A 15120-nucleotide genomic window follows, 5' to 3' on the forward strand; every position below is an offset into this window, starting at 1 on the left:
AAACTAGAACTCAAATTTACTGGGTAAAAGGATAGTTCACGTTTTATTAAAACATTGTTTTTAATGTGGTAGTATGAGGTACTGACACATTACATTTCATTATCAGTAGTGATAGACCGGTTAATCAACTGGGCTGATTAATGTTTGGCACTCTTTAATAATTGGCAAAAAAAAAATTATTCATCAGCATCGGCTAATTATCATTTATTAATCAAAATCGGCCAATTATCATTTATTAATCAGTAATTATTACAAATTGCACATTTTTGTTCTCAGAAACTTGATAAATGTTGCTAGAGATATTTAATATTTAGTTATACCTAACTTTTTTATTGAAAATGCTGTATCTAACTCCTTAGTGTGGTTCAATAATAGCATATTTCTTTTTGTATTATCTGTTATCTGGGGAAAGAAAGAAAATTGGCTAAATATCCATCCATCTATAGGCAGGGGTCACACCCTGGACAGTTCTCCAGTCCATCACATACATAGACAAACAACTTCTCACTCTCACACTTACAGCTATGGTCAATTTAGAGTGTTCAATTTAACTAATTGCATGTATTTAGACTGTGGGAGGAAACCGGAGAACCCGGAGAAAACCCACACACACGTGAGGAGAACATGCAAACCACATGCAGAAAAGCCCTTGTTTTCCGACCGGGTCGTGAACCCGGGTCGTCTTACTGCAAAGGCAAGAGTGCTAACCACTACTATATGGACCAAAAAAAAACTGCATTGATTCTGAATCTGGCCGAGCACAGTGTCAAACATACTGTTACATGGACTCTCACTCTCATTGATGAGGATGGAAAAAGAAATTCTAGCCATTTGGTACAGCTCTGTGTCTGCTGCTTAAGTCTACTTTGGTATATTCATACCACAAATGGCCCTAAAGAGGTAATAATATACACACACACACACACAGTTCCACTGATTCTCTGCCCTGTTGCTCTGTGTGCATTCATTTAGTGTTTTACCAAAGTGAGTGAAGGTGAACACAAAAGCAACACAACTTCTTATCAAAGGAGATACCTTTATAAAGCAGAACTCTACATATTGTCAGGTCTCGGAATATAATATACACGTAAACACTGAATGAAAAAAAATGAAAAAAGCTTCAGCACCTACATCTTCTCAGTGGCATCACGGAATAAAAATGTGACATTTCAGAAAAGTTTTTTGTGCATTACAAGGAGAATGTACTGCGCTGGATGAGAGGAAAAATACAAGTGCTGTCTTTTTACAGTAAATCAACCATACTTCATTTCATTTAAACATTTCTAACTGGCAGTCATTTTTTGTCACTTTGTTCAACAAAGGCAGCTTCGAAATCACATAATTTATTTTAGTTTGTTTTTAAATTATTACACTATAATTTAGTTATGACGTCATGCAAAGCTTGCCATTTTTGTGCAGTGTTACTGAGCTTCTTGCTGCAATTTTTAAAGGGAAACAAAGGGGGAAGTTATTAATACATTGTTGTTTTGCTCATGAGAAAAAGAAAATGCACACTGATAAAGTGGTTGCTAACAAAATAACAGCAAACAGCAGTAACAGCACAACGATCTGATTGCGCTTGTTTGGAGGCTGGTGTCCAGGCTGCTCCTCGTCCACAGAGAGCAGAGCCAGCGAGGAGCTGTCAGTGCTGCTGAGTGGGTCTGCATACTGTGGCCCGTGAGGCTCCACCATCCAGCGCAGCACGTTGACTTTCATCTCCATGTCATCAATCATGTGGTCAATGTGGCTGATCTCCTGCTCCATGGTGCTGCGCTCCTGGATCTCGAGACCAGCTTCCAGTGTTGGAGTCTGATCCTGGTTCAGGTCTGGCACACTGAGTGCCCGAGCTGCGACCTCACTGCCTCCTCCTGCAACATTCAACTTGACTTTTTAGTCTGCAGAGCAATTAAAGGTCCCAATGTGTAATACTTAATTCTCAGTGTACAATCACCTGCTTGTATGAATTGTTTTTCCATTACCCCAAATAGAGGGGGCCCATAGCTCTACAGAGGCCATCATTTGGTTCTTACAATAGCTCACAGTGGTCAAACTAAACGTCTCCTGACCTTTGACGCTAACTTTAGGCTATATAACTTTAGGTTCTCCAACACACTTCCAAGGAAAGGGTTCGGTGAGGAATATTTAGCTACAACACCCAACTTTAAACAATACATGTTACGCACTGTACCTTTAACTGCTTCTAATGGCGTCAAAGGAGGATTATAAATTGTACAAAACCCATAAAAAGTCTGAATAACTGATGATCAAAAAACTTCTCAGAGTAAATAAAATAAAATTAATTTAATGAAATCGAAAAGTTTATTCTGCATTAAACCCAGCTTGTACAGTATCATCATGTACAGTAACTTTACAGCTATGATATGTGTGTGTTTTGTATTGTGTAATAACTGAACTGTTTCATTTCCACACATGTCACTGATGCCTTATTCATAACTGATACCAGGAATTGCCACCAAAAAATTCAAGTGGGAATCATTGATTTCATTGGCTGTGGGAGGGATTACTGAAAGAAATTCATGCAAGATGTGAGGACATGAAGTACTTGTATTCTGTCAGCCATGACTTATTGATCTCCATTCTTTTTAATTGTTTATATTAACCTGATGTTTTATTGCATATGTAATAAAACAATCATTCATTTACCTTGAAAGCCATTTTGTATCAGGGTAACACCATTGGCCAGTGAGAATATGTCACCCATGCTGAAAACTTTGCACATATCGACATGGAGGAGCTCCAGACTGGAGGAGAAAGCCACCCAGAGGAGCTCCATCTCCCTACGCTGATCCACAGGGAGGCTCTTGTCTCGCAGATGTGAGGTCAGATGATGACGGATGGACACCGCCAACTTTTGGGCCTTTTCTCTCGTTTGTCGTAGCTCGTCCCGCAGCTGCAGGCTGTCTGTGCACCCGCCGACACATGATGCCAAGTGCCGGTAGCACGCTACCACCTGGACAAGGACCAACAAATAAAGATTGTACTTATTTTCTTAGTTAGAAGGTATAGTTTAGGTTTAGGAGTGCACTGATGTTTCAGAGATAGAGGAAAAAACACATTTTAGCCACTTAACAAACCCCTCTAATAAAAGCTTGTAAACTGCTCACTCTCTCAAATCAAAGTCTATATAAAGAATCAGAATTCATACAATACTAAACAACTATTCCTTTAAAGGAAAATGGGCACGGATCTGGAATTATGTCCTTATCTACACCAGCTATTCAACTAGATTGACTTATTACTTCATAACTAATTAAGTGATTTGGATAGACGTCTGTGGAACTATACTGGTATTGGTTTATATTAGTAAAGGTTTGGAAAGGAAAAGTTACAGATTCATCATGTCAGTCTTCTGGCAGTAGTGTTTTCATTATCTTACGACATTATCGTGATCACGGAGGATTAACAGGTATGCTTTCAATCAAAAATAATATGAATAATCTCATTATCATTGATCTATTTCTAGATAAGCCAAAACAACCTTGTGCACACACAATCGCAGAGGCTCATTTTCAAGACGTGAGCAGAACAGAGCGGGGAGCAAAACAACAACATCTGTTTTTATTTAAACCATGGGTACCTGCCGGTCATTTATTTTGGCTTATTTTGGTTTGCATTTTTGAAAATACAACTCTTTCCCATGAGAAATAACAATACATCATTATTATGTACATCAACTCCACAAAGTTTAGTCATTCTTGTAGTGTTTTTTGCAGAAAACAGCAACACTTGCAAGCTTCTGATAAGTAAAAATATGATTGTGATTGTGACTGTTTTAGAATTTAACAGATTGAACAGATTAACTGCTATAGTAACAGGGGTGAGCGTGACCTTATCCAACACAGATGCACGAATGAACACAAAGATGCAGTGGACCAAGAAATTCTTTTCATGTAGAGTGCCTTTTTAGCTACAGGGGGAAAACAGGCTCCAATGTCCTATTTAGTTTGTGAAATACAAATCTAAGAATTGAATTATAAAATATAGTACAAAAGTGTTTCCAAAATTAAAACCATAGTTGCATACTGATAATTTTGTGTTTGATTGCAACCTGCAGTCAACAACAAATGTAACTAAGACTAGAAATACACAAACAAGCACAAGCTTGTGTTTGTGCAAGCTTGTTCGAGTTTTGTCACTGACTCGGAAACAGTCAGTAAAAAAAAAGTAATAGTATACTAATCATTTTAAAATAAGGAAGTACTATTATGGTAATAACATTATTTCTACAGTAACAGCTCAGTAATAACATTGGAAAATGTGTGTGGGAAACATAGTGGGATAGGTTAAATGAAGTGTATGGTAATTACCAAATGACCACACTAATTCAATTACTATAACATACTTCAGAAATAAGATAGAATCACCATAATATAATATTTCCTATAAAAAAAAAAAATTAATGACCATACTATGTGACTATGTTGTCACTGTACTGTAATGAAAAGCATTGTCGTCTTACCTTCACCAAAGACTTCACCAGAGCCTCTCCCTCGGCCAAAGCCTTGTCTGTGGCGACTGTGCAGTCATCTCCAACTTTGTTATTTACAAATGGCATGAGGAGGACTTGTCCAGAGTCTCAGACTCTGCCCACAGCAGGCGAGATGTTGGCCCAGCTGCCCTTCACTTCTCCCTTCCCTCCACTGGAAGACACTTCATTCAGTGACAGAGGGTTGAGACGAGCTCCGTCCAAAGGCCGCGAGATGCATCGCAGTATTCCGCTCCTGTAACTTCAGTGTGAGCACGGACGCTAAACATAGTTTGGAGTCTGTAGCAAAAGGACCCACAAAACATCAAAAAGCAGCAAAGTCAGGGCCAAAGAAAATTAATAAAGTGATGCAACACTTCAGCAAGGTGCTTATCCTGTGACTGACCCCTTTGCACTGAGGCAGACTAGGATGAACAGATAATCTCATTAACAAACACTGAGACCAGAGAGAGAGAAAAGCAGCTGGCTGTCGACCACAATGGCCCTTTCATTGACTGAAAGGAGGCTGTGCTCTTATATTGTGCACTTCACTGGATACACATATCAGCTAACAGTGGTCAATATCCTGCACTACAAATATTAGAAGGGTGGCTATATTCTGGTCATATTTCCTGCATCATATTCATTAGGATTCAAATATTTCAATGTGGGTGAAGAGATTAGTGAGAGAAAGTTGTCTTTGTAATTCACTTTTCCCTCAGGCCCCATGTAATGGATGCCCTCGTTTGTACCAGGCAGATAAAAGCACCAAGCAAGAAACTCCATTGCGTGACGTTTCTATAGAGAAACAGAGGCACACGCTGAAGGCCTGAAATGACGTGAGTGCCATTGCACTTAGAAAAATGTGAGGAAATCAGAAAAGAAAACAACTCCATGCCTCAAAGTCAGACTTTTTTATTATACATAAATACAATAAAACAAACACATTACAACTCAATTAAAAACATAAAAAGGAGAGGCACAGTTTCTCAGATGGGGATTCTTTTAACAAGTATCCCCAAAAACCCATTATTTAAATTAAAATGTCAGTGTTGTACAGTCTTAACTGTTTTCCTGAGGATTCTGCCGGACCCTCCCTTCCGTGGAGAAGTAACAGCCTCCTTGATGTTGGCGAGCAGACCTCGCTTCACCTTGGGCTGCAAAGGGGATTTGAGCTTTTCCACTTCGGCCTTTAGTGAGGCAATCTCAAGGTCCTTCTCAGCAATCTGTGGACAAAAATGCCATAAAATCATTTTCCCCTTTCATTTTGTATTCTTATCATTTACTTGACGTTAAACTATGTTCCACCTCATTAAATCGTACTTTAGAAGGACCTCACCTCGCCATCAGACTTCCTCTGCAGAGCCTCCAGGTCAGCAGATTTCTCCAGGAAGCCATCTCTGACCTTCTTCAGTGTTTCACTTAGCTCCATCAGCCTTCTCTCTAGGGACAAAATAAGCTACAGGAGCAAATATTTTATATATAAAAATATATACTCTACCTATATATTCATATTGGGTCATGTATACCTGTTGTTTATCCTCACACATCATCTCGATGGCGCATTTTTCTTTGTAAAGCCGTTTGTATCGATCGTTCCCTGTGAGGGTACAAGGAATTAACTTTGCTACTGTAGGCGCGCGCGCGCACACACACAACAGGTATGTGTCCAATTTGAGAGAAAGTGCTAAAATATAAGTTCTCACCTTCTGCTTCTGGTACTTCAGGCGATTCAGTCTGGCAAGACTCGTCCACTGATGGAACTGCAGATGCTCCTCTCATCTCCAACTCGGACACCTTACGTCTTAGTGCCTACACACAGAATTGAGAACCAAATATGATTCTTAATTCTGAAGAAAAGTTGACACTGGCAGCAGTAAAACCATTTGACTGCTTGTAACTCAAAAACAAAACAAAGCATGTACCTCTACTTTCTCCTGTTCAGCAATGAACTCATCCAGAGGAACATAGTCATCTTCCAGGTTGTTCATGGCGCTCTGGTAGGCGTGCTCTTTGATAGCATCCTTGTACATCTCAAATGTGTCCTCCAGCTTTTCTTGGTAGCGCTCCTTCAACTCCTCGATCTGTCGACTAACAATTTAAAAGAGACATTTAGTCACCAAGTAAATCGTTTCATTGCGACAGACAAGAGTTAGCTCAAACAAACTGTGGCCACGCTCCCGACAGCATACGTGTGGAGTTCTTCACTCTCCATGATCTGCTGGATCATTGCATCTCCCATTTCCTTACGAATCTCCATTTCCTGCACCAGGTTTCTTCTTCTCTCGGCCAAGAGTTTTGTTCGGAGGCTGTCGATCATATTCACAAGCTCCTATAAAAGTCAAAAATGACCCGAGTTAAAACTAAGCCATTTGTTATTACGACAGTGTTTGAAAGTGAAGCTGAACAGTAGATGTACATTCTGTGGCAGAAGAGACATGTCGGCCTCGTCCTCTTCGTCAAGCAGCTCGTCTTCAGACAGGTAACTTTCCAGGGCCTGGTCATCGATCATTCCATTCCTCACCAGAGGTTTGCCATCACGACCGACCAGACAGGGAGCCAGAGATACCAGAGGTTTGTCTGGGATCATCTGCACCACCTGCAGCCACAGCATGCAACATAGTGGTTCGGTGGATCTGCATACATCTCACATATTCAGTAAATCCAGTTCCCCCCCTCACACGCCATCTGGATTGAGACTCACCTGTTTGGCAACGGCAGAGAATTTCATAACATGGAGAGTCTCGTCGTAAGTGGAAGCACACTGATTAATGTTGACGATCATTGAAGCTCGTCCTTTGCCACAGAAAAAAGCCTGGAAGAGTTTGGTGAGCTTGCTCTCTCGGAAGGGGATGTAGCTACTTTTTATTCTGATGAGCACATGTCAAGAATACATTTGATTACTATATTGCAAGACTGAATTATGAATTAAGTTTTCTTCAACCTGTTTTCACCCGTTGCAAAGAGAAAGAATCCTGTAACTTAAATCAAATTTTATTTCTGGAAAAGTGTATTTTCATTGTATTTTTGTAACAGTGTAGGTTGACAGTTCCCAAATTATTTGCAACTAGTCAGGACTTACAGTTGTATCATGATTTTTAACATTGTTCATCAATAGCTTTACTTTTTCCAATATGAATGTTCCTCTTAGATTATATTGACTACCCCTAGACAGACGGTAATTGTCCATTTTTAGATTTGTTTTGTATTGCAATTTCAGTATATGTTTGTTTAGCTGTATTAATAGTGCATTGGTTGACTTTCAATTGGTTTTATCTTATTTGTATGGGGTATTAGGGCCATGCATGAAAAATGGATGCTTTTGAGAATAAAGTTGTAATATAACAAGGGTTATAGTATAACTTTACAAGATGCTGCATGTTCCTCATCTCAACGCAGGTTGCAGCTGATCATCTGAGATTTAGCTTGAAAAGAATATTAGGAATTTATTACTACAACTATACTTTTTTCCATAATATTGGCCCCAAAACTCCGTCTTACTTTGTGTAGGATGGTCATAGATTTTTGTTTTAATATTTAAACACACGTTTCCACATACCTTCATACAGTAATGGGGCAATTTACAAGGTCAGGCAGCATCAGCTAAACTATTCCCCAACATGCATGTTACAGCATGCACAGAGGTCTCTATACAATACTCAGTCTTTCATAGTTGACAGTTAAAATGTCTAACATGTGCAACTGTACCGTTCGGTCTGATTGTTACGCAGTGCAGTGATGCACTTCCCAAGAATGAGCAGCGAGTTGTTGATGTTTCCCGCCTCCTTCAGCCTCTCTCCAAATGTCTTGGTTTTGTTGCACCTTTCTGAGCCGGCCAGGTCACACAGAGAAAACCTGACGAACAATTCATAAAAATAGCAGTGATCACAAGGCTGGAGCATTCAAAGCTGGACACGTCATTAAAACCCACACTCCCATAACAATGGAACAACAAGAGGGAATTGCAAGGTGACATAATGACAGTGACTGATGCTAGGAAACAAAAAAAAAAATTACTGCTATGATCTTGTTATACGGAGGAGAAGATACTTACTCTGACATTCTTTTAACTGCACCCCTGTCAATCTTGAGTAACTTCATTGAAAATATGCTGTGGCTGTAATGAGAGTAAATTTTGAGAAAAGAAGACACCAAGAACAGAAAAGATGCTGTGAAATTTGAAAAGAAGGATATTGCCTTCTACTGGAGGACTGATTCATCTTAGTAGCTGCGGCACTTCTGTTTTTGTTCCCAAACTGCAGGAGTTTGTAGGCTTCGCCCAGGCTTTGGATGTTGATCCATCGAACGTCTTTTTAATAAAAAAAAAAAAAAAAAAAGGAAATCAAAATAAAATGACTGGCATCTTTCCAATTACTTCAGAACGTCAGGTCAAGTCTGCCTCAAACCTTTGACGTAAGCATTTCCGGCACCGTCGTCACACACACGGAGAGCTGAGCGTTTCTTGGACTTGGTGCACAGGGAAGGCTGAAGCAGATCATACACACACTCGTTGTAGATTTCAAAGAACGCCACCCACAAAGCAAACTGGCTGATGTCGGCCTCTGTTGGATCACTTGTCAACACTAAAAAAGGGAAAGAAATTAAAAAAAAAAAAAAGGACAACAAATACTAATAAGAAGCACAAGTAGAGCGGTGATCATCAAGCACAATGCTCTTTGCTTTTAATACTTGCCTCAAACTATGTCAGCCAGCTAAATAATCTCAACTGTGAATTGTAAATACACACTTTACTCACCAACCATACTTAAAAAGCTGTAGTATGCAACTTAAAGCGGAACTTTCCAAGTCTGGTCGTTTGTTTTTGACATATTTTTACGACACCACCATAAACATCCATCCATCGTTTACCCCTTTATCCATGCTAACACCCACATCAATCCTACTGCTCATAAAACCCAAATAGTTTGACAGGATAAATGGTTGTTGCCCCGCCGCCCGCACTGCATATACACAAGCACTCCGTCAACAGGTCTGATCGTTTTGCTTGACAGCCAGTTTTGTAGCATGAGGATGCATCATAAATTTTTTTAAAAAAAACAAACACCCAAACATTGTTTCTACAGCAACGACAATCAAACGTTATGCACTGGAACTTTGATTTTTAATTTATAAGTTAAGTTAATTTATGTTCAATAAATCTTTTTTTAGATTTTCATGTCCTGCTTCCCCCCACAAGAAGTTATGATCAAATGAGAACTACCTGTTTGATTGTATGACAGAGAGGTGGAAGAACAAGGTAGGGACCCGGATCCATCGCTGCCTCTGAGATAATCATACTCCTAAATATTGCAGCAGACACATGAACATGTTATAGGAGCACTGTGCTTGTTCTGGCTCACTTGGCAGATGGAAGGAAACATCTTTCATTCTCAGTTCTCACCTCTTTGACTGAAGCAAATATGGCTGCTTTGGCACTTCTCTCCTGCTTGACTTGATCAGGATCCAGATATTGTACGTCATTCCTCAGGTAGGGCTTCAGGTCCATCCCCTCATACTGGTCACCTCCGATATGGTGAAAGGTGGCGTCCAGCACCCGGGGGAGTATTCCCGGATCTTTCTGGGTTCCTCAAACATTCAAAACACACATCACACTTACAAAAACTTAACTGGACTTCCAAACCCCTTAATATCCTTTACCTTGGATTGTGAAGGTTTTTCCAGCATTGGTTACACCATAACTGAATATCAGAGCATTCTTCCCATCCAAGAAATCAGACATTTGGCTTTGGACTGTGTCCTCATATAGCTCTGCCTGTGATGTCTCCGGTCCAAAAATCTAAAAGCCAACGGAGAGATGAAGTTCTCACATCAACAGAATGTGTTCGGAGTAAACGTGAGTGCAGAATAAATGGAGTCCCTGCAACACATAATCACTGCTGAGATATCAGGAGCTGCTGAACCTGTGAGAAGGAGAATTTGTGGATGCTCTTGTCGCTGTTCTTCAGGGTGGCAGAACCCTTCGGCGCATTTAGTGTCACCATCTGGCTGTTTTCAATCACCACACAATCCTTAAAGAGAGAGAAGCAAGAAACCACAAAAAAAAGAGATGAGCTGTTTCTTTCCTGCTAACATTACTGGGTGAGCTGAATTATTATTCAAAATGAACTGTAAAAAAACATGCACAATGTGTTTACTAGCAGCTGCTGCATCCCTTATCGAACACATAAACAACATCAAATGAAGGATTTCCTTCACTTTTCTTTCTCAGATTCTGATATCTGCATTTAACAAGTCAGGTGAACTTGAGTGTGTTTATTCATCATGTAGTTTGGTTTTTCTTTGAGGGTCAGATTTGATCTCAACTACAACAGGCCACAATACTGTCTGATTCAACTCATCAAGTTCCAAAATAAACTTTTTATTATATCTTTTCAATTAAAAAACTGTACAGACATAAACATGCCAATATCATAACTGCACAAACTTCTTAAAAACAAACTTTCAATCTGTTTATTTTTGCTTTGCACGTTTTGTGTTACTTCTAAAATACTTCCAAATAATTGCATGAATACAAACATCAAGGAGTCCATCAGCTACAGTAGTGAGCACGCTCTACCTGGTCTTCATCGTTCAACCGTTCGTCTTTAGAGAAAGGCCTGACTCTGAGGTAAACTCTCATGGTCTGCTGCTCTGAACCACCATTCACTTCACTCTAGGAACAAAAAAAAAAAGTTTTAACACAGCCGTTTAAAATTAAATAATCATAAAGTTAAGTTAGCCCAGTACAGAACGAGTGAAAATCTGGACATTACCTGCTTGGGTGGAGAGCTGACAGGAGGTGTAGTACATGTCAGTTCCATGTCCTCAGGCTGATAGACACTATCTTCTGCAGCCAGATCAGTAAATGTGCTCATCTTGAAACAATGTGTCTCCAACTGTCTGTTAACTCAGCTCGTGCACCAACTTCAGCTGAAACCAACTCAGCAAAATTACAGAGAGACAATCAAAAGCGTTTAAATGAGATGTGATGAAGTGTGATGAGCACCACAGGAGGCTCTGCTGATACTCTCCCACTTAAAACTAGGAGCAGCTTGCAATCAGTTTCAATTTAATTCAGGTGAGAAGTCTAACAAATCACCAAGGCTGACTCTACCAGGTTCAGCAAAGAGCTGCTGTTTATCACGATCCGAGGGTCATCACTGAACAAGTCCAAATTGTGAGGTACAGGATGGATTCTGCTATACTGAACCAAGACGGGACAAAGATAATATGAGGTCAAATCCCATTTATGAGGACAATAAATTTGATTCTACTTCTACTTCAGACATGCAGCAGTGTCACAGAACAATCCAGAATCCCACTGATTGTGGGAAGTGACGGCAAAACAATATGTTTATCCTCTCACTGCGTGAGTCAAAGCCAAGAGACCAAGGCAACGAAAGAGATGGCTTGGGTGAAGGCCTTCCACATGTCAGACATTTTCACATGTGACAGCAAGAAAAGCTCAGGTGTGAATTATCAAGTTGATGAAGGCTGAATTCCATGTAGCTTCATTAGTTATAGGAATCATGGTGGCTCAGTCACACTGTCCTGACCTGCTTTATTATTAATGTTAAAAGAAATACCTGTGAGAAGGATTAACAATGGAATGTCCTTTCTTACATATGGTCATTTTCATCAGTATAGTAAAATGAGATAGTGGGAAACAATTAATTTATATAATGTAGTTTCTCCATTCTGCAAACAGAACCTGATATAATAATCAATTTTAATTAGGAGTAGTGCATGTTGCCAAGTCAAAATGATCTATCCTCTACCATTGTTGTACCAGCCTCAAGTATTACAGTAATGTACTGATGAATAAAGTGTACAGGTTAATGACCTGGACTAGTACTTTGCAGTAACTGAGCCAGGTCTTATAGGTGGTCAATGTATATTTTAAAATAATCCCAAATTGTTTTCTCCAGTTTTTCATTTAAAGATTTTTTTCTCCATTTAATGAATAAGCATGTTCTTTCACCCTAGGTGCAATGCTTTTAAGTTAGGGCCCATCAATCACATGAGCAAGGGGCAAACCAATAAACATATGTTGATTACTCCTAAATGCTTAATTAAAAAAAAAAAAGCAAAATCAGGTTGTTAACATTTCTCATTGAAATGGTTAATTTATCAATTCAAATAGCAGGAACTGTAGCAATTTAGCCATGGTCACTTAACTCTAAAAGGTAGGTTCACAAACCCAGCCTAAACTGTATACATTTAAAACATGAATAAACCCAAGCCTATTTCCATTTCCTCTATATCCTAAAGCTTTGTCTTAACAAGCCTCAATATTTTACCTCCAAATTCTTTACCAAAATTTGTCCTCATAACTGAAGACTGACAAGCTCACACAACTTATTAGACACCAGTTTCCTTTTTATTTTATTAAACGAATCATATGCATTTTTATGCGTCTGCGATGGTAACTTCAACCTCAACACCAGGTTCGATGCTGATGGAGGTGATCTGCTTCACAATTTCAGATGGACTGTGCAGATCGATCAAGCGCTTATGGATCCTCATCTGGAAGCGATCCCAGGTTTTGGATCCCTCACCACAGGGAGTCTTTCTGGTGGTGATACGCAGAGTCTGGGATGGGGCAGAGAAACCAGAATTTAGTCGAAATCCAGAACTACATTTAAGAAGATGTTCTGCATGTTTTTGAGAGCGTTTCAGTACCTTGGTTGGCATACGGACAGGCCCCTTCACCTTCAGGTTCTTCTCCTTAGCGCCACGGATCAAGTCTGCGCAGACTGGGAGACATACAAAACTTAACTTATAATATGCAAGGAAATAAACCATTTAATGACACTGACAGAACAGTGGCTCAGAATAGCGTATAAAGTCATCAAGGTTTATCAGGGACAAATTTTTATCCTCATTGCTCAGGTCTGTTTAATTCTCATATAACATTTTAAGCTTATGTACCTTTCTCCAGAGACTTGACGTTACGGCTGGTGAGAGTGATGCGGATGCGGTGAATGGCAACCTCAGTCTCCACAGGTGCCTTACCAGTGTCCTTGAAAGCCTGAAGGTACATAAAACAGCATTAAAACAACACATTAGACCAATTTATTAGACCATTTTTATTGTTATTGTATTATCAGCATTAGTTTCCCCATGTACGCAATTTGCATATACAAATACGTGTACTCGTCACCTTTCATCATTTTCCGATTCAAAAGCATTTCAGTTTCACTAAACTGATTTTCTTCGGTTACTGACGTATCCATAAAAGCACAACATTTCAGTTATTCCTGATGAAGACTACAGAAGTTGGGAGATAACGTAAAACACCTAAACACAATCAACAGTTTTTGACCACGTGAGTAAACGTCTAGATATGTTCTAATGATGGGTAAAGAACTGTCCAAATTCAAATGTCAAATATATAGTGAAACTATAGTCGACACTGCTTTTGTAACGGCGTTAAGAAGTAGTGTGATTCCCCTTGCCATGAAAAAAAGAAAAATCATCTCGGAACACGGAAACTTGTTTGTCCTATGGTAATTAAATGCAGCACCCCTGTGGATTAGGGTCGTGCACCCCGGTGATAACAGCAGTCGGAACTCGCTGTCTCCCTGGTAGGTGAATGAACTCCGCCATTGTTTTAAATTAATTACGTTAATTTTAATACTAAGGGGTGGTTTAAGTTTTACTTTTTTTAAGCATATAGCTCCAGAACGGTCGAGCACGTCCTTTTTCATAAAAAGTTGACGGCGTTTTCTTTTATTTATGTTTACAAAATGACTAGTGCTAGACGTTGTTAGCTAACCTTCACTTTCTTTTCACGTTTTTCAGGCATGTATGCGTGTGTGTGTGTGAGAGGAACCGGGGACTGACTATTATTTTTCTCTGTCAGGTACGCTTTGTGTATGTTATTTTATGTTAATTTTAAAACTATTTGAGCAGTCGGACATCCCTGTCTCCCTGGCAAGTAGGGATGTGTGTGTGTGTGTGTGAGTGAGAGAGAGAGAGTAACCGGGGGCTGACTGTATTATTTATCCCTCCGTCAGGCGCGCATATTGTCCGAAATAAACGACAAGACTGCCAACCCGAAGGTCTACGTCGTCTGTTAAACTACACAACGCAATGATGGAGTACTACACCGCTACACTTTTGAAAGTACGTCACTTCTCGCAAGACAACAAAAGAGTGCACAATGCTTCACTCATTTTAAACGTGAACACATTACCAATAGCACATTCAAATGATACCGATTATTTAAGGTACCCGTTTGGACTCTGAGACAGGGTTTCTTTTGCGGGATGAAGTTACAAACAAGTTAAGGAGTCTGATTTGTGGAGGGAATATGGCGGGACGTCAACTTCCAACGACAGTAGCTGTCCATGCTAACGTTAGCCACGAGACTGTGGATCACCGCTGAGTTTAAATTTGGCGTTAAATTCATCATATCAATGTCTGAAAAGCTTAATGAAACACTACAGCAACTATATTGAAAGAGCACATACCATTGTGAATATTCCTGACCGACTTATTCGGGAGAAAATGACGCGAACAGCGGTGAGCCAGGGATAGAAGACACCAACGTGGTTAGGTCTTCAGGAAAAAGGACCTTACCAGGGCCAAGCTAAAGCTATGTACCCTACATCCGGGCTTCTCACACTTCT

At 39.8% G+C, this 15120-nt stretch overlaps 3 protein-coding genes and 1 non-coding gene across 4 annotated transcripts; all 4 read right to left on the reverse strand.

The window, feature by feature from the left end:
* Nucleotides 1-1019: 1019 nt before the first annotated feature.
* On the reverse strand, nt 1020-4892 carry LOC122776234 (regulator of G protein signaling 9 binding protein). The gene is made up of 3 exons (XM_044036668.1): nt 4481-4892; nt 2665-2971; nt 1020-1868 (listed from the first exon to the last, which is right to left on the reverse strand). The coding sequence occupies exons 1-3, from the start codon at nt 4574-4576 to the stop codon at nt 1492-1494; spliced, it is 780 nt and encodes a 259-aa protein (XP_043892603.1). The 5' UTR covers nt 4577-4892; the 3' UTR covers nt 1020-1491.
* A 537-nt stretch (nt 4893-5429) lies between these two features.
* On the reverse strand, nt 5430-12659 carry zgc:56231 (uncharacterized protein LOC406257 homolog). The gene is made up of 18 exons (XM_044043596.1): nt 11260-12659; nt 11064-11159; nt 10408-10515; nt 10145-10283; nt 9888-10072; nt 9708-9786; nt 8893-9069; nt 8684-8795; nt 8541-8603; nt 8195-8341; nt 7191-7356; nt 6906-7085; nt 6679-6818; nt 6412-6577; nt 6193-6298; nt 6016-6086; nt 5826-5945; nt 5430-5712 (listed from the first exon to the last, which is right to left on the reverse strand). The coding sequence occupies exons 1-18, from the start codon at nt 11359-11361 to the stop codon at nt 5533-5535; spliced, it is 2337 nt and encodes a 778-aa protein (XP_043899531.1). The 5' UTR covers nt 11362-12659; the 3' UTR covers nt 5430-5532.
* Nucleotides 12660-12844: 185 nt separating this feature from the next.
* rps20 (ribosomal protein S20) lies at nt 12845-15068 on the reverse strand. The gene is made up of 4 exons (XM_044043630.1): nt 14962-15068; nt 13418-13517; nt 13169-13242; nt 12845-13078 (listed from the first exon to the last, which is right to left on the reverse strand). Exons 1-4 carry the CDS (start codon nt 14962-14964, stop codon nt 12896-12898), a joined length of 360 nt encoding a protein of 119 aa, XP_043899565.1. The 5' UTR covers nt 14965-15068; the 3' UTR covers nt 12845-12895.
* Nucleotides 13310-13377, reverse strand: LOC122782743. Its single transcript, XR_006361963.1, has one exon. It is a non-coding gene; the product is annotated as a small nucleolar RNA U54 (small nucleolar RNA).
* Nucleotides 15069-15120: the final 52 nt, after the last annotated feature.

The sequence above is a fragment of the Solea senegalensis genome, linkage group LG1, assembly GCF_019176455.1.
Source record: "Solea senegalensis isolate Sse05_10M linkage group LG1, IFAPA_SoseM_1, whole genome shotgun sequence".
In the NCBI taxonomy this organism is placed as follows: domain Eukaryota; kingdom Metazoa; phylum Chordata; class Actinopteri; order Pleuronectiformes; family Soleidae; genus Solea; species Solea senegalensis.

What these genes read in the sequence shown, in the direction of transcription:
- rps20 (XM_044043630.1), bottom strand. An exon ending in CGTCAAGTCTCTGGAGAAAG is followed by an intron (nt 13,243 to 13,417) that starts GTACATAAGCTT and finishes TATGTCTCCCAG; the next exon opens with TCTGCGCAGACTTGATCCGT. An exon ending in CTGTCCGTATGCCAACCAAG is followed by an intron (nt 13,079 to 13,168) that starts GTACTGAAACGC and finishes GCCCCATCCCAG; the next exon opens with ACTCTGCGTATCACCACCAG.
- LOC122776234 (XM_044036668.1), bottom strand. Translation starts at nt 4,576, where the DNA reads ATGCCATTTGTAAATAACAAAGTTGGAGATGACTGCACAGTCGCCACA. An exon ending in TGGTGAAGTCTTTGGTGAAG is followed by an intron (nt 2,972 to 4,480) that starts GTAAGACGACAA and finishes GTCCTTGTCCAG; the next exon opens with GTGGTAGCGTGCTACCGGCA. An exon ending in GATACAAAATGGCTTTCAAG is followed by an intron (nt 1,869 to 2,664) that starts GTAAATGAATGA and finishes TGAATGTTGCAG; the next exon opens with GAGGAGGCAGTGAGGTCGCA.
- zgc:56231 (XM_044043596.1), bottom strand. Translation starts at nt 11,361, where the DNA reads ATGAGCACATTTACTGATCTGGCTGCAGAAGATAGTGTCTATCAGCCT. An exon ending in AAAAACCTTCACAATCCAAG is followed by an intron (nt 10,073 to 10,144) that starts GTAAAGGATATT and finishes TGAATGTTTGAG; the next exon opens with GAACCCAGAAAGATCCGGGA. An exon ending in TGTCTCTTCTGCCACAGAAT is followed by an intron (nt 6,819 to 6,905) that starts GTACATCTACTG and finishes TGACTTTTATAG; the next exon opens with GAGCTTGTGAATATGATCGA.